This window comes from Saccoglossus kowalevskii, chromosome 12 (genome assembly GCF_978046115.1).
Source record: "Saccoglossus kowalevskii chromosome 12, keSacKowa6.1, whole genome shotgun sequence".
NCBI classification, from domain to species: domain Eukaryota; kingdom Metazoa; phylum Hemichordata; class Enteropneusta; family Harrimaniidae; genus Saccoglossus; species Saccoglossus kowalevskii.
In genome coordinates, this window is record NC_140652.1 from 12,708,236 (window position 1) to 12,731,548 (window position 23,313).

Here is a 23,313-nt window from a genome sequence, read left to right on the forward strand (position 1 = left end):
TCGCTGGAATTAATTTTCGCTGAAAAGGCTTTTTTGGCGTTTTGTATGGAATTTATTTTCACTGATTTCTGATGAGCTGAATGTTAAATATAGGAAAAAAGGTATATTCGCTGGATTTTATTTTCACGAAATCATCCCTTCAGCGAAAATAGCGAAAATAAATTCCAAGCAAAAATAAAGTATTCTACACTAATACGTCCTATTACTAATTGTGATTTGTGTTACAATACTTTACATGGCTTTATTTCAAAACCATAAAGTCCACAAAAGAAAAAAAATCAAAGTCTAAAAGCACTGAATATTTTCATTCATAATATATATTCAGTTTAAGTAATACATTTAGTTGGTTACTGTTTTCAAAGTCAACATAGCTGTCTTATTTTGACAAGGTAAGGTGAAATGAACGCTTTTTGACTGATTGCCAATATAATGAATGTGTCAACTGGTTAAATTCAGTTGATGAGTGGAGAGTTTTAGCACTTGTTCAGTATTTACCACCATGATCTTGACACAATTACGCTGATTCACAGGTTTGATTGAAATGAATTTGACAGTCAAAACTATAGGTGCTATTTGCAATCAAGAAATTTGTAGTTTTTATACTGTTGTTATGTACAGTGTTAGTTGGAGCTGTTCATTGAGGGGAGATTTATAATGGTAATGGCAGTCAGAACTGTGCCTTCTTTATTTACATATTATTATAAATCTTAACCCTTTGAGCGTCAAAGTCAACTTCAGACACCATCAACAAAATTGTACCATTTATATTCTGCTAATGAATTAAGTGAAAATTACAGAAATTGTAAATGAATTGGGGAAAAAAATATGGCGCTAAATGATTTAAAAGCCTTTGTGAAGTGCCAGGAGCATAAATAATTAGACTACTAATATGCTAGTTTTAATGTTTATTAAGTATCACTGGATGACTACATTGACTTGTATTATTTAGATATCATCTAATATGGGTTAAATCTAGTACCGAGTTAATTACAATTTTAATATGTTGTTTTGCTTGAAAGACCCTTGATGGATGGATGGGGTGTAAGTATCCAAGCAAACTCAGTCGAAAGAGCTCTGCTTGTAGATTCAAAATAAAGTTGACCATGTTTTGCATAGTCGTATATTAATTATTTGTCATGCTTAATGTCACCACAATAATCTTGCAATATCACAACTAAGATATTTTGTATGCTTGTTGTCATGGAAATTGCAATTGTTATCATCTTGTTACAAATCTCATACTGGCCTACCATCAAAACAATTGATCACCACCATTCTTTAAAGCGAATTTGGATAAGATAAGTTTTGACCATATATAAACCAAAATATTCACCTAAAATACAAAATTTGAGATTGGGCTGGATTCAGTTTCATGACTTTTCCACATACTCCTCCGGTGTGGCAACAATACCTCCAAGCTTCTATCCACTTTGTCAAATAATTGTCATTTACTAGCTCTAAATACTAGCCTTTCTGTATGTCCGGCGGATTCATTGGTGCTCAATGTTGTGTTGTTACAGAATGCCCCAGTGCTGTGTCGGCAATTCTGCATATCTAACATTACATGCGATTCCCACTCAGTAATATTTTTCTAGAAATGTCAATTGCCAGAGGGATATCAGAACGAAGTGCACGCATTGAATCACTGATACCCATAATATCTTATCATCCACCTCCAAATTGGTCCCACATGACCAAATACTTTTTGACATCAACTGACAAATGTTGCGTCATTCAGAATGATCTTCTTAATAGTGGTACAAACTTGATATCCCAGTATGTAAGCTCTGGGTATATGTTTTTCTTGTCTGCTGGCACTCCTACCAGTACATGACCAGTCACCGAAGTTTATGTTGGATATCTGTTTTCACCTTCTTGCTTGTGGGCAACTCTCTCCCGGACTGGTGGCTAACATGTTCTCACTGGGCTGCACAACATTCTCGCCAACTTGCTTCTGAGTTTCTACTCAGTTTATTAAAGTCTCTGAAGCACCCCATCCGCAGATTGCTCGCACTTCATGCCATAAGGTCTTGTCTTCCCAGTTTTTTTACTTTAAAAGAGTAGGCCTTGTCCCGTTTCTTATGGTAGGTCATACCCGCGCTGTATCAGAAATAATTCACTTTTGTAGCATTTAGCTATGATGGTCGACCTCTCCAGCCATTGACCAGTGAGATCTATTCTGCTATAAGTTTATTTATGGTGATGATATTCAACTTTCGATAGTTGATGGGGAACTATTTTTCTTGAGTAACACTACTAGTCACTCAAACACACTCTGCCACAAAATGGGTAGCCGTCTTTAGCATTGTTTAATAAACATGGCATTATGTATATTGCATATTGCACTATAACTCGGTGCATCTCATATCTGTATCTCTGACAGGAATTGTAGACATTATCTAGTCCATCTGTAACCTCGATACTACCTCGGCTTCACCTCGGCCTTTGCTAGAAGTGCATATCGTACTTCATTTCAATACATCATTCATAAACTCTGCTAATATATCTCTCTTCCATCTTTTGGCTCGCCTTTCATCTTGTCCAACTCATTCATGTCTGCATCGAGCAGTGTCTCCACTGTACCAATTGTTGTACATTATTGCAATTTGTTTGGTGTTGTTCGCCATGCCATTACCGAGTCATCTTCTGGTGTTAGCCTCGCCATGGCAATAAGCAGCCCAGGTACGCATGTGCTTCAGAGAGTCGTGTCCCAAGTGGCAGGAATGAATCCAAACAATCAAACTCAAAAACCCTTGACCCAAATGTCGAATGTATCGTAACTGGTGAAATTTCCAGCCATTAACACACAAAATCTCATACTTGTAAACTGGCAATGTCCAAGATCCTCCTCATTTACACCACTCCTAGCAAACTTTTCCAATCACAAAATGACATCGTGAATTAATAAATAAGTTTTTTTAGGTTGATTCTTAGCGGTTCCACTTTCGTTTTCTTCTGTGCTTACGTACTTGAGATAGGGTCCGTTAGAGGAGAGAAAGGAATGGCCAACAAAGGCGTGAAGTGGAGTTGGTTATCACAACGCTTTATTCTAACAAAGCACTCAAAATCAAGTACAATGTACAATGCTTATATAACAATAACACTATGAATATTAATGAGTAAACTTAAATGAGTGACATATAATTAACATAATAAGTAGGAGGTGTTGATGGGTGGAGCTTACATTTGCACACAGTTCCCGACATCCTCCCCCTAGCGAAGATGAAAAACACCGAATAAAGATTACATGACTGTTTATAAACACATGCTGTAAATCGTATTAACAGCAGGATTAACAGATGGAGCATGACAAATAAGACGTTTACAAGAAATAATCCATAAAATACTACTAATACTAAAAGTCAATGCCGTCTGGAATGTAATTATACTTGGTAAATAAACGCTGGGTTCTAACATATTGTTTGACACATAATCGAATGTTGACAATCCGGCTTTTAATGCCTTTCCCTTTTGTTATAATTTCTTCCAGGTGTGGCAATCTACAGTAACTCATTAAGTATTTATTAATGCTTACCATCTGTCTAAAAGGATCGTCTAAACCATGGAGGTAATTCTTATTACCTCCATGTCTAAACGATGGTGTGAATAAATATAAGACTGAATGATTTTTTTTAAACAAGGTATAAAGTTATCAACCTAAATTACGATAACACATGAAACGAATGTTACGAATACTAACTTGAAATAAAGGTTCTCAATGACCAAGTATTTCACAAGGTTGATAAAGTTTGCATGGAAACGAAAATGTTAACCACAGTTTGATACATTACATAAACCAACGTTATGTAGAGAGAATCGATGACCAGACTTTAAAGCGTTGGCAAGCTTTTGTAGCCGCCTTGCGAGTTGGTCTCACAATATTGGTATCATTAACCTTAGATTGTACACTGCCTTCAGTAGGAGTGTAATTTTTACCATTTTCTAATTGATAATTGACCTCCAATAGATAAAGTTTTGTAATGGGCCTGCTAGTCTTGCCAGTGGCTGTCCTGATATATGCAGACCTCACTAAACCATCATTTCCGGTGTTCAGTTTTTCGATCATGGCCAGTTTCCACTTTATCCGTGGTACAGAAGTGTCTTCCACCAAAACTATATCTCCCACCCGAATTTGATTTTGTAGGGCCCCTTTACCTGATAACTATCTTGTTCGCGTAACGAATTGAGATACTCTTGAGCCCATCTTTTCCAAAAATGATTTTGAATTTTGGCTAAATGTTCAGATCTCTTTTGGAAGTTTTCAAAATTGCCATATGTTGGGTCATTTAGTTCCTCCTCATCTACACTGTAATACGGCATAGTCGTAATAAGGCGGCCATGTAAAAAATGTGAAGGTGTTAAAGGTGAAGGTGGTAGTAAATCATTGGAATCAGAGGAGAGATAAGTTAGTGGGCGGTCATTTAATGTGGCTTTGATTTCTGTAAGAACTGTTTGCAGTTCGTCAACAGACACAAAGGCGTGACCGAGGACTTTTTTGAGGGATGTTTTTGTCATACCAATAAGTCTTTCCCAAAATCCTCCAAACCAAGGGGCACGTTTTGGTATGAAGGACCACTCCATGCGGTGGTTTGCAAAGTAGTTTTGAATTGATGCTGACTCTAATAATTTCTGTATTTCTTTAGCTGCGGAAAGATACGTTGATCCATTGTCCGAAATAATTTTACTAGGTAATGAACGCCTCGCAGCAAACCGTCTGAGGGCACGTAAATGTATCGGTAGAGAGATTCATAACCAATTCTAAATGAATAGCCCGAGTCACAGCGCATGTGAATAAACAGATATAGGCTTTCCACTCTGACTTCTCTACTGAGACAAACGCGGCTCCGGTAAAGTCCACACCTGTAACGGTGAAGGGTGGAGCATTACGTAATCTACATGCTTGTAGGGATGCAGGAATCTGTTTCCTGTAGGGTTTTCCACACACTAACCGACAGACAACACAATTTCTCAGTATTGATCTCACAAACGGCCGAATTTGTGGAATCCAAAATCTTTGGCGAATATGTGTGATTGTTGCCTGGGAACCCGAGTGTTTAATATTTGAATGGGCGGCGGTCACCACAAGTTTTTCGAATTGGTTTCCTCTCAACTACAATCGTAAACTATTCTAATTGGTATTGTTTCGGAGTTTTTTTTCACGGGATGATGAGGGAGATAATGACCTGAAATCTTGTCATCATTAGGAATAATTTTAATAAAGCCACGATTTAATTGGTCCTTTATAAGCTTATCGTACACGTGTCTTAGTTCCGGTGTTAGTCGTTGGACCATAGCACGCGTTCTTTTCTCACAAATATTTTTATTTGTAGGTAGGGGAGCGTGATCTTGGCTCCAGGGAAGTTTAGCTACATAACGATTCTTTTCTAAGCGTAAATGTGACTTGGTATAACCATCGTAAGTAATTTCATGTGGGGTGGGATCGTCCCCAACACCTATGCTCTCAACATTCCAGAAATTTTGAAGTAGAGAATCTTCACCGGACACGTGGGTAGCGACATGCATTACAGTAGAGGTGGGGAGGGGGTTCGAATGTTGCGGTGGTAATGGCCCAGATAATAAGTAACCCAATTTGGAAGACACTGCTGTGGGTCCCTGGCCACAAACAACATGATCACCAACAAATGAATAATAAAAATCTGCACCTACCAGAACGGAAACTTCAAATTCCCGGTCACCAGAAATGGCGTGTGCCAATTTTAAGCCTTGTAGATAGGGTAAATTGGCAAGACTGGCGCTAGATTTCAGATAATTATTAAGAGGTGTAGTGATTTGGGGTACAATCAATGCACGAATATCAACAGTTGAACCACTAGAGGTAATTACCGTAATTTCTGCAATTTTCATTGATCGTAACCCTGTAGACTTTGCTCCAAGTGTGGAAACATTTATTATTTCCGAATAACATTTTTACATGTACGTTCTGTTATGAAAGTTCTTTGTGATCCGTCGTCAAATAGCAGTGTGGCAGGTAACTGTGTTGAGTATCCTTTGGCAGTAATGTCTGCAATAGCCGTCTTTAACATCACGTGAGAATTTCGGCTAGGAGCAGATGAAACACAGGTATGTACATTATCTTCCGATGTGGCTGGTTGTCTGCGAATTTCCCCTTGGCATATCGCAGTGTGATGTTTGCGTTTGCAAGTTTGGCATCTGAATTTTGATTTACAATCTGAAACTTGATGTGTGCTGAGGCAATTGTAGCATAATTTGTCTCTCTTGATGATTTCGGAACGTTTTGCCTTATTGGAAACTACCCTGCAGTCTATTGCCTTGTGTCCGCTCTTTTTACAAAATGCACAGTGAGCTGGCCTCGGAGGTTTTTCTCGAGTTGTTGTCACGAATGCGGCAGTGGTGGGACTAGTAGGTCACTGAAGGTGTCATCTGATTTCCCCGAGGGCATTTAATCCACGAATGTAACTTTCTACTTTGTCGTGGAAAGTTACAAGATTATTCAATGTTCCGGAGGGTAGCTCAAGTTTCCATAAAGCCTTCATATACGCGCTAATTATTTTCTGTGGCTGACCATATCTCTTGGTGAGTAAGTCGAGCGCATGTATGTAATTGGTGTTGGTGAGTGGTAGTCCGTTGATAGTTCGTGCTGCTTCGCCACACAGATGTGCCCTCAAATACTGAAATTTCTGGACATCATCCAGACTTGAATCGTTGTGGACGGCAGCGTCAACTCCGTCTTTAAAACTCGTCCAGGTCAGAATGTCACCACTGAACGGGGTTAACGTAAGCTTTGGGAGGTTGACTTTCCTTGTTGTTTGCTGTGTAGAGTCTGGCGAAAGACCGTTCTCAGTTGTAGAGGTATTATCTCTGGAACTTGTTGAACGAGTCGTCATCCGTTGTAGAAATCCTTTGAATTTTACCACGTATTCATTCATCTTAATAGCATAGTCATCTGATTCCTCAAGTTCCTTGTCGAAATCATCGTCTTCGGTTTCGTTTAGTATTTCTTCGTCCAATAGTTTGAGATTTTCTAATTTTGAAGTCATACTCCCAATTGTCGCTTTCAACTTGTCAATCGTGCTTAGTTGTACTGGAGTGTCGAATGCGACGATATCTTCAGCCCTTTCAATAAGTTTAGTCATTTGACTGCGGTGGCCCCCTCTACATCGCTTGTTTCTCTCAATAGACATCCTGGTCTCGGCACCAACAATGTGCTTACGCACTTGAGATAGGGTCCGTTAGATGAGAGAAAGGAATGGCCAACAAAGGCGTGAAGTGGAGTTGGTTATCACAACGCTTTATTCTAACAAAGCACTCAAAATCAAGTACAATGTACAATGCTTATATAACAATAACACTATGAATATTAATGAGTAAACTTAAATGAGTGACATATAATTAACATAATAAGTAGGAGGTGTTGATGGGTGGAGCTTACATTTGCACACGGTTCCCGACACCTTTTTTCTCTGATGGCACTATGCATATAACAGATAGGAGCTCCTGCAAACATACACATCTGAAATAAAACTTACACTACAAAACATGTTATATTTATTTTGACGCGTAACACACGAATTATTTTATATTCACTACTCAAACTATGACGTTTCTAAATATAATTATTCTTAGTGACTGTACCTAATATTTTATTGATCACGTTTTACATCTTGTTCTAATCAGCTGATCAATGTAAACACGGGGGACTTTTGCGGATGGTCATCGTTAGCACAGGGGAGCCAGATTTCTTACACTTTGTTAAATTGTTTATTATTGTAAATATCATTTTTTTCAATCATTTTGAGCACCGAAGTGACGCGAATGGTAAATCCTTGTTTCTATAGAAACAAATCCTGATACCCCTGTGTCACAGTGTAAAGCCTGCTTATCGCAATTGAGGGGGCCATCCACAGAACTCACACTGGACAGTTGGTTCTTTCACTGCTAGAATGGGGTAGACAAGACAATAGTACTGGAAATTAAATAAACATACACCAAAATATCGAGTTAAAGCTCCTGGCTTTAATACCTCTCAAAATAATTACAAGAAATAAAGCACAGAAAAATACAATGAATAAAGTCACTAAAATAGGGGATTGCTTAGGGAAGTGTGCATTGGTGATAACTCACAGTGCCAGGATGTAATAATTGACGACAGTCAATGGCTTCTGCAACACAACAACGAAGAAATACAGGAGTCTTGCTTGCAGAGGAACGCTGTTATTCTGGAGGGCACCGCTGGAAGCAGGAGATCGCAGAGCAGTTCATACAAGTCTCACAGAATGATGGTTGTAGCCTGTATCACTTGTCACACAATATAGTAGCAGGACACACCAGATACCAAGTTGAAATGATGGACCCCAAACTGTCCTTAGTCTGTCTTATAGACATGATTCAGTGACACCACCATCAGAATGTGATTTTATAGCAGCTGTGTCACGTAGGCAACTCAGTAGATCATAAACATTCTTTGTTATTCAAATAACAGCACACCTGGTAGATTCCAACTCTCCTTCCAAAGTTGTAAATCACAAGCACACCTAGTAGATTCTACTGTCTTTCCAGAGTTGAAAACAAGTATGACCTGTCAATCACCTTTATGACAGTTATCACAATGCACACCGTTTCTTCCCATGATTCCATTCACACTTCCATTTGCAGGGTTTGGGGTAATATGACATAAACATGAAATAAAGGATGCTGACACCCTGGAAGGATTCAAACATTGATACGAATCAGTCAATGCATCAGGATTACAGTACAGATGCATTATATAATTACTTCTAATATCATATGAAAATGATATAATGTGATATATTTATATCATATGAGACTGCTATACCAATATTTTATATCATGTGAGAATTATATATTGTAATCATTGGCATATCACGTGAGAACGACGTGTTAGTGCTGTGAAATTTTATTTGAGAATAATATCCTGCGAGATATATCATATATACTGTTACTTTGAAATATGTTATATCATTTGAGTTGATATGATGTGATATATGTTATATCATTTGAGTTTATGTACTGTGAGATGTGTTATATCATAATGGTAAAATGTGATATATGTTTTATCATTTGTGAATGATATACTATGAGATAGGTTATATCATTTGAGATGATTTATTGTGAGCTATGTTATATTATGTGAGAATGATATACAAGTACTGTGGTGTGTTGTATTGTCTGAGATAGATATGCATGTGAATTATGTTAAATTTAAACAACTACAATGAATCCCACACAGCTATATTGGACGAGGAGAAGGGCTATATTGGACAAGGAGAAGGGTCTATGGTAAGATAATGTACCATAACGTCCAGATCTTTCTCTGTATCCGATATGACGTTGTAGTATGACGTATTGTTATACATCTCTAAATAGAGGTTTATATTATCATAATGTAAAGCTATGACGTCATTAAATCTCTGATTCCGATAGTGGTGATTTATAACTCTTAATAAAGATATGCTTGCAATATTTCACTACTGTACGTATATAACTGCCACCATTTCCTAGACACTACCAACAATATCCGGAAACCACACCAGGCTCTGTTTATTATGCAGATTTATGCAAATTTATTCCATGTATGACAGAGACGGAGTGTAATTAACATATTCCGAGACTGTGACCAACTCCAAAATTTGTTTTGTAATTGTCATTCTTCCGCATAGCGTAGTCGTCCCGCCGAACGAAAGTTCTGGCGTAAAAACAGACACGTTCGACGTCAATGATTTAAGATGACGTCAGTATTACAAAAACTTCTCATATCGCTCAGATACAGTTCTTCCAGTATGGTAATCCAAACCTGCTATTGCACGAACTCTTGTTGTCTTTTTCCCAATCAAACGTCTTTGCTTTTCAATAAAATCTGACCAATTCGAGACGGCTGGTCGAAGAAATAAATCAGCCCCTGTAAGGAAAAGCAACATATTTATTTACGTAAGTGTGAATATGTATACGCTCTACACGGCGAGTGTCGATAATTAGGTCGACTAGAGAGTGGCGGCCATGTTAACGTCTTAGCGACGTGCAGGAAGGTCATGCATGGACGTTTCGGCCTGTGGCTCTCTTCTGTAAAATTTTGTTATAGAATTCATCGTGTTTTAAATAAATCCGACCTACACCGACGCACTGGAGGGATGATTATTTGAGCATGGTTGACACTAGTATGGGTATAATAGAAGCAGTTTGACCCCAGAACAGTGAATTATCGCAATCCATACTGCAGTAAATCTATCGACGTCTTCAGTATACAGTGGGAGTAAACACAACGGATACTGATGTTTAATGTGACCTCTACATGATACACTAGGCTGAACATTTGTACTGTACAAGTATATCAGTGTATCTGTATGTAATACCATACATTATCAGGAAGGTTGGTGGTAAATTCAGATGTCACTTTTGTATACCGTTAATAACCCATATAACATTGTGATTGAAATCCTATGAATAGAAATGGCAGAAAATAGTAAAATCCAACTCGATGGAATAGGTATGACAGAATACGATGACAATGAAACTCCAGTATATTCTGAACAGTGTGATGAACAACACAACAAAAATGAGCAGAAAGATGAATCTGTCAGTGAACACGGAGATGCGCCCTCAATGCCAAAGAAAGCTAACACCTAAAGCACTGTCAAATGCCATCAGTGATGCAGAAAAAAGCATGTTAGCAATCTGGAAACAAATAAATAAGCTCATGTTGAGTATTCCAACCACGCAAAGTGAGCCCACATTAATTATGAATGAACTAGGTACCCTTGCCCATCAGGATGAATGTACATACGTAGATGTGATGAACCTTTATGAGCAAGACCATTCAGAGGAAAATGCAACGACGCAGATTATACAGAATCACGTTTCCGTATGAAGCAAACAACTTGTTGAAATGGAAATAACAGACTTACTGGCAAGGCAGAGAACTCCAAGAATTAAACCTGAACCATGAACCCCAACATGCACTCTCAGTAACGGGTTCAGTCATGTCAAGGGCATCGTCTAGGTTAAGTACCGCCCACGCACAAGCAATTGCTGATGCAGCGGCAGCAGCAGAAGAGGCTGAGTACGAGATAACCATAGCCAATTAGCAAGTGAAGCAAGCACCGACGGAAGCCAGTTTCAAAGCCAATTTGAAAATACTAGAAGCAAAGAAAAAGGCAGCAGTCACACAGGCAAGCGCAGAAGCATTTCAGAAAGTGGTGAAAGAAGGTGTAACACAACAGATGTTCACATTACCTCAGGAAACGTCCAATGAACATGCCTTACGTTTTTGTACGCGTAACATAACCTCAAATCACGAGCTTCACCATATTTCCTAGAACAACCAAGGCCTCCACCACCAACTACACTTACTGGGTATAATACAATTTCTCCACTCCAAACTACAAAACAGCCAGGGGATGCAATAACACATAACAATATCAATTCAGATCAGCAGATCAGCAGTCCCCACACCTCCCCAGTTAGTACATCAAAATAGTGGATCGTCAACGCCTACCAGTTCAAGAACCTGATGTGTATGGTGGTGATCCTATAAGTTTTCTGCCGTGGCGCAGAACTTTTGAATCTATGGTCCAGACGGTGTGTGTGCCAACAACTGAGAAATTGTCCTTTCTCAGTAAATACACCAAAGGAGAACCTAAGATCTTAATGAATAGATTTAGACTGCAGTACGTGAAGAATGTTGAAACTGCCTACCAGGAAGCATGGAAAGATTAAAAAACAGGTTTGGAAACCCAGCAGATGACAACCAGAAGCTCCTAGAGTTGGCTGATCTGTGTACCGACACACTGGCACACATGAAAGAACTTGCTGATCTCAGCACATTGAACACACATGTTCTGAATCCCATAGTTGAAAAACTACCAGCATTCATCCTGAACAAATGAAGAGAGAAGGTATCCTGTTACAAGCAAAGAATTGGAAAATTCCCACCATTCTGTTTCTTTGCAGAATTTCATAGAAATACAGCTAGGATACAGAACGATCCAGATATACCAAAGTTTGCTAACTCAATCGCTACATCTGATAAGGCTAGATCGAACCAACAAGCCAAAAGCAGAGCTAGAGTCGATGCTACGAAAATGCTAGACACCAAGAAGCAGTGTGATTACCATGAGACATCTAAGCATGGCCTGACAGAATGCAAGGCAGTTACAAAGCTACCAATAGCAGACAGAATAGAACTTTGTAAGAATAAAGGGCTGTGCCTAAAATGGACGCGCAAACACCTGGCCAGAGACTGCGACACAGAGGTGGAGTGCTCAGTCTGCAACAGTACCAAACATGTCTCATGTCTACACACCACACCTGGTGTGACAACCAGACCAAAAGTACAGAAAACAGAAACACGTCAGGAGGCCACATCAAAGTGTACTAAGCTCAACAAGTGTCCAGGTGCACGCTCATGTGGTAAGATAGTTCCTGCAAAAGTCTACATGCAACACAATCCATTGAACATCATAGAAACGTATGTCGTCTTGGATGACCAATCCAATGCCTGCATGGGAGACACATACCTGTTCGATGCGCTAAAAATACCAGTTTCAGAACTAGAATATGAACTCGCCACATAGGCGAGGAAATCACATTATCATCGAAGCTACTGATGGTAAGAAGAAATTCACCCTCCCAGTTGTACTAGAGAACAACAGTATACCCTGCGACAAGAATGAAATACCAACACCTGAAATATGCAGATCATTTACTCATCTCAGACCAATAGCAGACAAAATCCCAGAAATACAGGATGACATTGGGATACATCTGATAGGGAGAAACTGCCCAGAGCCCCTGAAATTAGAGAATCCAGGAACGGACTAGTCAGTGCACCTTGGGCTCAACGTACCAACCTAAGGTGGACAGTATCTGGCGACCTGTGCTTTGAAACAGTTAGAGGTACAGCTAGAGCATATGTACGTCGCACAAAAATAAGTCTGAAACATAACCCAGTAGGCTGGACAGCTATAAAGAACCCACTTGAATGTGACAATCACATTCGCATCAGTGAACATATAGCACCTGACGTAGCCAGTGGAGAAGATGTATTTCAAGAAAACACCAGATGATGAGAAGAAAGCTCACTCTATAGAAGACAAGCGCTTCTTGGACATCATGAAAAATGGCACCCACATCAACAGAAAGGGCAATTTAGAACTACCCCTACCATTTAGATACGACCCAAGGAGACTACCAAACAACTACCAGACAACAATGAGTCGCTTCAAAAATCTTTTGAAGCAGCTAGAACGAAAACCAGAGATGGAATAATACCTACAATTCATGGAGAAGGTAATATAACGTCAACACGCCAGTCCTGTTCCTGATTCAGAATTAGCTTCTGACAACGCTTGATATTTACCTCACTTTGGGGTATACCACCCTAGGAAAGCACAGATCAGAGTAGTGTTTGACTCCAGTGCAAGGTGTAATGGAACTTCCCTGATTTATGCATTGCTTCAAGGGCCAGACCAGATGAACAGTCTCATTGGTGTCTTGCTGAGGTTTAGATGTCACCCTATAGCAGTTATGGGTGACATAGAACATACGTTTCATAGTTTCCATGTGAATGAGGAACACAGTGACTATCTACACTTATTTTGGTTCTAAGAAAACAATCCAGAGAAACCTGAGATCCAGTACCAGATGAACGTTCATCTGTTTGGGAATGTTTCGTCACCAGCCACCAGCAACATATGGTCTAAGACTGATAGCAGAGGAGAATTATACAACATATGGAGAAGATGTTCGAGAATTTGTATGTTCAGACATCTATGTAGATGACGGACTTATCTCCCAGCCAGATGCAGAAGCAGCTGTCAGTCTCATCAAGAGAACACGAGAAATGTTGTCTACTAGGAATATAAACTTCCACAAACTTGTCTCTAACAACAAAGAACTCATGAACTCTATACCTAGTGATATACACGCCAAAAATCTACAATGCCTGGATCTTAACCAAGACACGCTACCCACACAGAGATCCTTAGGTATCCAGTGGTCCCTACACTCCGACACTTTCACATACAAGAGAACCCATTTTCACGGCAGGGAGTTCTAGCTATCGTGAACTCCATTTACGATCCCTTAGGCATCCTGGCTCCAGTTACAATAGAGGGAAAGCGGATTCTACGTGGACTAATAGAAGAAACTTCTAAAGTAAAGAAAGACAGACACGCATGTAGGATGGGATGACCTACTACCAGAAGAATACCTACTACGGTGGAAATGCTGGCGAGACAGTCTGGTCCACCTTGAGAATGTTCATATACCTCGCTGTTAACCCCTCCTGCATTTGTACCAGTAAAGAGAAGGGAATATCACATCTTTTGTGATGCCAGTGATGTAGCTATTGGAGCAGTTGCATACTTGAGACAGATAAATGATAAAGATGAGGTAAACGTAGCATTCCTCCTAGGAAAGGCAAAAGTGAACCCAACTAATGCAGTATTGATACCTTGTCTAAAACTGTGTGCTAATCAGTTAGCTGGCAAGATCAAAGCAGAAATCAGAAGTCCCACAGACTTCACAGTCCACTACATGTTCAGTACAATAGTCCTGGGATACCTGAATAATGAAGCTAAGCGATTCCACGTATATGTGGCCAACCGCATCCAGAAAATCCACAACTTGTCCTCTCCAGACCAGTGGTGTCATATACCCACAAGCCAGAACCCGGCTGACCTAGCGACATGCTCAGTCCTAGCTCATCAACTTAATAACACCATGCGGCTCAAAGGCCCGCAACTCCTCTGGCAGCCAGACCACACACATGAAACAAACAACGGTCAACAGACTTATGACATCAGTGATGAAGATCCTGAAGTGCGCAAAAAATCTTGTGTGTTTGCAACAGACATCAAAAAACACACAAAAAGTCCAGATAACCCGTCCGGCCACCTAGGCTCTAAAAGGTTACTAAAAGGTTCTCATCATGGACCTCCCTCAGACGAGCAGTAGCAAACTTCATACTGAAGACACAGTCTTACAAGGCTAATTGTAAAGAAGTTATCGATAAAGGACTTACACCCAAGAAACGTGCAGAGAATCATATACTTCGCACAGTACAACATGACGCTTTCCTCAAGGAACTCAAAAAATTATCGCCAACAGACACTGGTGGTAATGAGTTGAGAAAAGATAGCTCTCTCTATTGACTGAACACATTTATGGATGAAGATCATCTACTCCGTGTCGGTGGAAGATTCGCAGAGCAGATCTCGAACTATCCAGTTGCCATACAATAGTACTGCCGAAGAACAATCACATCTCACAACTCATCGTAGAATATGTGCACCATAAAACCCAACACCAAGGTTGACATCTCACACTGGCTGCAGTAAGAGTCAAAAGCTACTGGGTACTTGGTTTGCACAACCTAGTACGCAGTATATTACAAAAATGCACAACATGTAGAAGACTACGAGCAAAACTTTTGACTCAAGTAATGGCAGACCTACCCACAGACAGAATGGCAAACACTTCACCTTTCACTAACGTCGGTATGGACGTCTTTGGTCCGTGGAACATAGTATCTAGGAGGACCAGAGGCGGAGCATCAGGAGTTAAGTGATGGGCAGTTATCTTTATCTGCCTATACACGACAGCAATACACATAGAAATAATTGATTCAATGGACACTTCTGCATTCATAAATGCTCTTCGGTGTTTCATAGCCGTCTGCGGTACTGTTAAGAGACTGCGGTGTGATCAAGGCACGAATTTCATAGGTGCAAAGAATGAGCTCAATGCAGCCATCAAGGAAGTTAACCAGAAGCAGATACAGAAGTTGCTTACATACCACAAATGTGAATGGATTCTGAACCCATCTCATTTTGGAGGCATCTGGGAGCGGCAGATTGGCACAGTGAGACGTATTCTAGAATCCATGTACGTACAGCTTGGAAGACCACAGTTCACACACAACACTCTCACGACCCTCATGTGACAAAGAGCACTGCCGAAACGACCCCAGTGACAATAACCTAATGAGGAAAGCCCAACGACGTAAGTCTACAATCTTCTGAACGTTTATTTGAGACATGTATGTTACATGGTTACAAATAGTTTCACAGTTACTTTCACAGTGTCTGTATTGCTTTTATGTTATAGAATTCACTGTGTTTTAAATAAATCCGACCTAAACCGATGCACTGGAGGGATGATTATTTGAGCATGGTTGACACTAGTATGGGTATAATAGACGCAGTTTGACCCCAGTACAGTAACATATAAGAAAGCAACGTTTTATCACTTTTATTGTTAATACAGTTGTTTCGGCTCTGGCATAAACAATAGTATATGGCCATGACCACCATCCCTCCCGATCCATTTGACAGGCAACAAATCGTGATAATACCCTCACAAACATGTGCTATTATTCAATTGTACTAGTTCTACTATTTGTTCCAAATTAGTAGCCCGCCTGGACGACCTAGACAAGTAATTGATACTGTTTTCTTCATATGTATACCAGTTTGGGATGTGTCATTCTCATTTGCTATAAACAAACTATTATCATTCGTTGTACATTGCACGGGGAATTTAACCCCAAGTATAAAACAAGATGGCGTATCTTTCAATGTATCTCGTTAGAGGGCGCTGTACACTTACTGAAACATATCTCTTGTTCGAACAGTGACATCTGAAAAGGATCAGCTTTCAGTTGCCTAAATACATATGTATTCCACGTTGTTGTGATATCAGAGTCAATCAAACGATTATCCGGTATCGTTTCTTTCAAGTACATCATGACGTCCTGGAATGAATACATGTTATTGTTAATCGTGATATTGGATTCTGTTTGCGTCATTATCCTCGGGGACGGACATCCGGGCATTTTCACCTCCTGGCAACCATCGCGGTGAAAACAAAGGCCAAAAACTTTCATAAAACGGTACTTTGCGATGGTTGTTGAGAGTTCCCTGAACAGTGTAACAAGATTAGCCCTACGTGTGTAACATATATGAATTTAGCTGTTCAGGATTACTTTAAAGTTGAGTTTGTGTTGTTTTCTCGAATTTTCACCGGCTCGACCGGTGTTCCACACCGGCATGCACAGAGTCCATAGAAATGCATGGCACAGTGGTGCGCGTCTTAGCAACGTGGAACGTCTGTGACGTAGCTCCGCCTCCGAGGATAGAAAAAAACACATAATGCACAGTTTCATTAGGTCACGCCCTCTACAGACGGATCGTTTCTGTGACGTAAAGGAAAAAAAATGAAGCTTATTGACGTCGTAGCTAATGCCATTAAAATATTGTATTTGTGCGCGGTTTGCTTAAAACGACAAATCTTAATAAACAACAATATCGATGCCAATGACATTAATCCAGTTACGCCATTTCTCAGTCACGTATAAATGCTTCCGCTTCGTCGTTAGAGGACGCGCAGATTCAAGGAAAGGTGTACTCATCGATATTTCATTGTGATTCACTCGATATAGTGGTATCGGATATATATTGTAATTGTGCGCACCTGTAAAGTGTGCCGCGTATGGTAGAACAGGAAATTGTTTTGTTTCCTGTTTCAGAGAAAGTGTTACTGTTCCAATCTACCTTTATTGTTTATTATTTAATTAATGTTGAACATTTAGTTTATATCTTTTTAATTGTAGTAGCAAAGAAATTGTATCACATGTACAAAACACAATTGATAGAGGGCGGTCGTAACACCTGAACTGAAGGAAACATTTGAATATCAAGTCTCACCTTGGCAAAACGTGGGTGAGCTACATATATGCATGTGCAATTTTCTCGCTTCATAAACTCTTTCAGGGGCTTCGATATAAATTTGGCGATTTTAGCAGCCTCCGGTATGATCTCCGCACACTCCTTTTGTATTTCTTCCCGCCTCCAGAAATGCACGCACCTGCAGAAAAAGAAGACAACTGTGAACACAGACAGGACGCATGACTCATCCGGGTAATTCATAAGTTCACATACGGAGATGCAAATTCCCTATCAATGAGAACTTCTCAATTACCCCTTCCTCCCATGCATGCACTGGTCATTGAAATTCAAAAACAGCAAAATTTGGGGCACGATGTTCAAGATTGCTACTCACGATTGCATCACGATCTCAATAAAGTATTGAGAAACGCCACCCACTGGTGATACAATTGGATCACATGACATGACCGGAAGTCGGAGATATGACGTTTCGCATGCGCGCGCATAACAGATATACGTATAACGTAATCATGCACACATGATATTGTGTTGGTGGATGTACCAATCGATGTAACAAAAATGGGATTTCCTTTTCCCGAATATCAACCATGGCAAAATCAGGAATCTTGCTTGCATCTCAGTCTTGCTACATCCGGGAAAGTGTTTGTGAATCGTTCCGAGAGAGATGAATGGCAACAGTTGGCATAAACAGTGGCGGCGGCACAGGGGGACAGAGGGGGTGGGCGTCGCCCCTCGAAAATCAAGCTGAAACCCTTTGTGTCAAAATTAATTAAATCAAATCTGTATAAAACCTGAACGATAAAATGAAAAATATGCTTAACATCGAAGAAAATCAAATCAACCCAACTAAAAAAAGAATACACTTGGAATACTTTCTGTATAGTTCAGTTTGAGAAAAAGTAATCAGGAAATAAAATTTTAATTTACTCACAAATATATGTACTCTTTTATTTTATATTGCACCTTTAAAATGCATTTGCCATACATTATTTTTACTCCAATTGTGAAATATGGACAAAATATTGAATGACTAAAGCCACACAAAGTCACCGAGTATTTCTGATTAGAAAAGTGCAAAATAGTTCATTCTTTTCCATTGCATCAAATAAGTGAAAATCACTTATGGTAGAAACAAATGCGAACAAGGTGAAAGGTCATTCTGGAAATGTCGTACTGGGATTCGATGTAAAGACGTTTCGTGGGATGACATGTAGAATAAAGTACATGCAATTCTATTTGAAATGACATTAAAGGGCGGTGGTCGTCGCGCAGTGCGTGTTCGAATTTCACGTAAACAATGTGTTTTACACGCTATGAGTCCTACATCGAACACAACGCGGCACGACGACCACCGCCCTTTAAACGACGGCAACTCGATCACCTGAGCAAACGAAGGTAGCCGATGCTTATATGACAATTACCTGTTATACATACCAATGAGCTACATTTATTTTGCAATATGTTGTTTTCCAAACCGCTATGATAAACAAGTTGATTTTGTGGGTGGGTGGGGTTACTATGTTATCTAAGAGAATTATGCTCATGTGTGTTGATGACTAGGGGATTTAAATATGGTTTGAATTACAAACATTCGACTAAATCTCGAAATACATAAAATTCGACGTTCGCGGCTCAATGGAAGCTTTCTTCAAGTTACTTACGCCTCTCCAGTACGGTTTCTCCAGTGCAGCGCCATCAGGCGGCCACCTCGACAAATATTGTCCAGCACGAAATCCACTGCCCCTTTGATGGTTGGCGACCTGACGAAATGGCTGTCAATCAAATCTTCGACTTCTTTCTTCGGTGGATCGAGAAAATGTGGTAGAAGTATCGCCAGGCATGGTTCGTTTTTAAGAATATGACTCTCGTATGCGTATTGGGGTGTTTTGAACGTGTATTTCTTCGGCGCTCGTTTGATCTTCAGAATTCGTTGAAGAGTGTCATTGGCTCTACAAGTATCATCATAGTTACTTGGATGAATGGCTTTCATTCGGCCGTCGCAGACCGATTTGAATTCACTCAACGAGGCTACTGGGACAACTTGTTTTAGAATCTCCACATCGAAGGCTAAACTAAAGTTACGCCAGTGATTCATACTCCAGCCTCGTTGGTCGCCGCCGTGAAGGAAGAACGGAGCGAGAACAATTGTCCTGTTTTGGAGGTACGCAAACGCCGTTGCTCTCTTGAACGAGGTGAATTGGACGTTTTGACCACCTGTGTGAATCACTGGTAACAAATATCGCTTCTTTGGACGAGGTTGGTAAGTGATGGCTGTCGAGTTTATTCCAATGTCTCGCGAACGAGGTTCTTCCACCGAAATGTGTTTCCCATAACTGAATGAAGAGTTGCCGAAGTTAGTGAATGAAGCCTAGAGTGGAGAAATATAAATATATTGCTTATATGTCACACATGTGATTGGGTAGTATGTACGACTCCTTAGCATCATACATCCGGGTATTTCTGGAGGTATTTTTTTAACAGCAATAATTTTAAATAATATATCTCATTTTTTCAAGTTGCCATCTTACAAACTTCAGTGTCCTCCGTTTTTAGTCCCCGTTGGGACGCAGTCCGAAAACGAGGACTTAAGGATTGACCTCCGTCCGTCCGTGTGTGCCTAGACCGATTACATTCAAATTTCACACATACAACACACTATACATACGCACATCAATTTGTTTCACGATCTGATTCAAGATGGCCGAATGGCAGCCATTTTGTAATGAAAAATCATCAAAATCAAGCATTTCTCGGCTGTTTATAGATGGATTTTGTTCAACCTTGATACATACATTGGACATTATTGGACCTTTCTGCACATCATTTTGCTTTTCTATTAAGATTCAAAATGGTCGACTGGCGGTCATTTTCTTTTAATGAATGTGGTTCTTGTGCCATATCTCTGACTTGCTGTGACTGATTATGTTCAAATTTTAAATATTCATTATACATCATCTCCCAGATATAGTGATATAATGATTTGACAAACCAATTCAAAATGTACATATGGTGCCCATGTTTTGGGCTAACAAATCATCAAAAAATCAAGCATTTCTGGCATTCCGGAACCGAATCGCGGTCGTTTATGGGTGGATTTCGTTTGGTACATACATTAGACATTTCGCGTCTCTGTGGACGTCATTTTGTTTTTCATATCGAATTCAAAATAGCTTACTGGCGATGATGACTGAAGGATAATGTCCCTAACTTCCGTATTAGACGTTATATTTTAATTGCGATTCGGCATCGAACTAATAATACATATTTGATATTCTAACATCATACATATTCTAACATTTATACCTATGCCTAAGCAGCAATACAAATACCAGATGACGATAAGGTAGGCGTAGTAGATATCATTTCCGTATTAACGTAATTCACTATTAATCGCAGGATGACTGCCGCCGTGATATGGATACCCTAGTAGCAAATAAAGAGAATAAAATCGATACCAAAATGTTAACAAATCGGTAGACAAGATTTATATGCTCCAGGATTTGAGTGACACGTTCATTTAGTCGACGGTTAGGATTGTGATTAAAATGCAACATATTCGAAGAAATGGTCAAACAAATAAAATGAGAGAGAACAACTGACAAACTAAATAAAGTACAAATAAAATGGAACAATAAGAAGGGAATTATTCATTACACGTGTTTTGGTATAATATTTATTAGTGCATGTACATGAACCTATTGTTTTCAATTTTTCTACTCGGTTTTGAAAAAGTTCTCTATTTTATTATTGTTTTCTTATCTTTACTATTTGAAAAATATTTTAGTTTTTTCTTTAATTTCGTCTAAACGTGTAGGTGATAACTGCTGATAAAGTTTTGCTCTTTCTCCTGCGCTTAATTTTGTCATTGATGACCAGTGATGAGTCTTTTTTACTACGTGTAAGTAGTTTTCAAAGCCAACGTTATTATTTCTGTATAAGTGCGCAATTTATTTCGGGCATTTTGTTTATGCTAGACCAGTATTTGATCATCTGCATTATATCTGCTGTAATTAATGGACCCTTTCCTAATTCTAAAAGACATGCCACATTGGTCGCTTTGCTTTTACTTTGAGTAGATATTTGCAGTAATTGATGTTTACGTGATCCATTGGCGACATGTGATTCATGTACCTTTGCTGTTTAATTATGCTAATTTGTGTTTGGTGCTGAGCCAATATTCTACCTAACGCCGCTCTCTCGACTGGAGATCTGTGTTGGAAATTAATGTTATGTTTTTAAGCACTACACCCATTAACGTGATCATTATTTCTTCTCAAGGGTAAAGATATGTCGCCAAATTTCACAATGATCTTAACAACTACCCCAGACAATTCGTCTTGTTTGTTATGCTATATGATAATGGATTCATCGAGCAGAGGAAAAAATTACCTTTGCCTAGACGAAATGGAAGACACGATTGGACAAATATGATTGTACTAACAGAGAAGAAAAAGAATTTCACATAACCAATTGTTATCTATTTATTATGTTAAAGACATAACTATGCAGAATTTCTTTTGAAATTACTTTTTTAATACCTTGCCTTGAAATTGGCTGTTTTTTTTTATAGACTTACCTCTTGAGCTAATGGATAACATGCGTTCAAAACGTGCTTAGAATGACCATAACGTCGTGTAGACTGTTACGTATGGGGAACTACTCACCAACGTGAGGGAACCATTTCCCGTGTTAACTGCTCCATCCTCATTGGAAACATTTATTTCTTGCATCTGAAAAGTAATCATGTCTATACTTGTACGAAACTTGACCCATTGGTGTAATAACCAGAACGACATTGCTAAAATGATGAGTAAATGCAAAGCAATACATACAGCAACATGTTTCCTAGGCTTCCACGACATTTCTACTGTTACAGCTGACGCCTAAGTTTCTTATGTACTATGATTGTACACATTAGTCATGCATTTCTACAGTGGTCACGTGATACGCGTTCTCATGGTGTGTAAACACTTTATTTTAAACGCGGTGAACACGTTGCACGGGGCCCATATACATAATGCCTTTCAATGTGTGTTTCAATTTCTTGCGTTTTTTTTGTCATTTTGTTCCAAAATAGACAATGAGTAACCTAACATGGCATTTTTGAAGAAATACTGATTTGATATCGCTCAGTGGTTTGAATATTTATTTTTTGTGTGTAAGTCAATGAAATGCGCCGCCACATATTGGGTGTTCAGAATTAGTGGTGTTATCGTTTGATCAGTTCGTGACGAATTAAAATGTTATACTTTTGAGCATGTTACTTATTATATATATGTGTGCTTATGTGAGAGCGACTGTGACGTCACAGTGGTTAACCTTGTGCCCACAGTCAACTGGCGTAGAAGTGATGATAAAATAAATGCGATTAATTTACCAATGTATACTATATGGGACAGCCACTTTGAATACAGCTTATAGCTTAATAAGGAGATAATCGCTTTTTCAGGTTTCTGCAAATCAGTGAAAAAATACCACACTTTAATAGCATAATGATCTGTTTAGGCAACATTAAGCCAACATCATTGCTTCACATAGTCTAAAAGCAATTCTTGGTATCTGTTTGGAACGTTGATTTGAAACTGCGAACTACAGATCGCTTTTATTTAAAACCATTCTTGTTATTTGC

General features: G+C 39.3%; 3 protein-coding genes across 3 annotated transcripts; all 3 read right to left on the bottom strand.

The window, feature by feature from the left end:
* Positions 1-4,113: 4,113 nt before the first annotated feature.
* LOC146735527 (uncharacterized) lies at positions 4,114-4,581 on the bottom strand. The gene has a single exon (XM_085505895.1). It carries the CDS (start codon positions 4,579-4,581, stop codon positions 4,114-4,116), a length of 468 nt encoding a protein of 155 aa, XP_085362021.1.
* Positions 4,582-5,106: 525 nt separating this feature from the next.
* LOC146735528 (uncharacterized) lies at positions 5,107-5,865 on the bottom strand. Its single transcript, XM_085505896.1, has one exon. It carries the CDS (start codon positions 5,863-5,865, stop codon positions 5,107-5,109), a length of 759 nt encoding a protein of 252 aa, XP_085362022.1.
* A 2,110-nt stretch (positions 5,866-7,975) lies between these two features.
* LOC144355134 (uncharacterized) lies at positions 7,976-22,546 on the bottom strand. Its single transcript, XM_085506432.1, has 6 exons — positions 22,517-22,546; positions 22,349-22,414; positions 19,346-20,052; positions 17,703-17,862; positions 16,606-16,750; positions 7,976-9,898 (listed from the first exon to the last, which is right to left on the bottom strand). The coding sequence occupies exons 1-6, from the start codon at positions 22,544-22,546 to the stop codon at positions 9,738-9,740; spliced, it is 1,269 nt and encodes a 422-aa protein (XP_085362558.1). The 3' UTR covers positions 7,976-9,737.
* Positions 22,547-23,313: the final 767 nt, after the last annotated feature.

Coding starts and splice junctions, on each gene's coding strand:
- LOC146735528 (XM_085505896.1), bottom strand. CDS start 5,865: ATGAAAATTGCAGAAATTACGGTAATTACCTCTAGTGGTTCAACTGTT.
- LOC146735527 (XM_085505895.1), bottom strand. CDS start 4,581: ATGGAGTGGTCCTTCATACCAAAACGTGCCCCTTGGTTTGGAGGATTT.
- LOC144355134 (XM_085506432.1), bottom strand. CDS start 22,546: ATGTCGTGGAAGCCTAGGAAACATGTTGCT. Junction 20,053..22,348: donor GAAATGGTTCCCTCACGTTG/GTGAGTAGTTCC, acceptor TCTCCACTCTAG/GCTTCATTCACTAACTTCGG. Junction 17,863..19,345: donor AGAAACCGTACTGGAGAGGC/GTAAGTAACTTG, acceptor CTTTTTCTGCAG/GTGCGTGCATTTCTGGAGGC.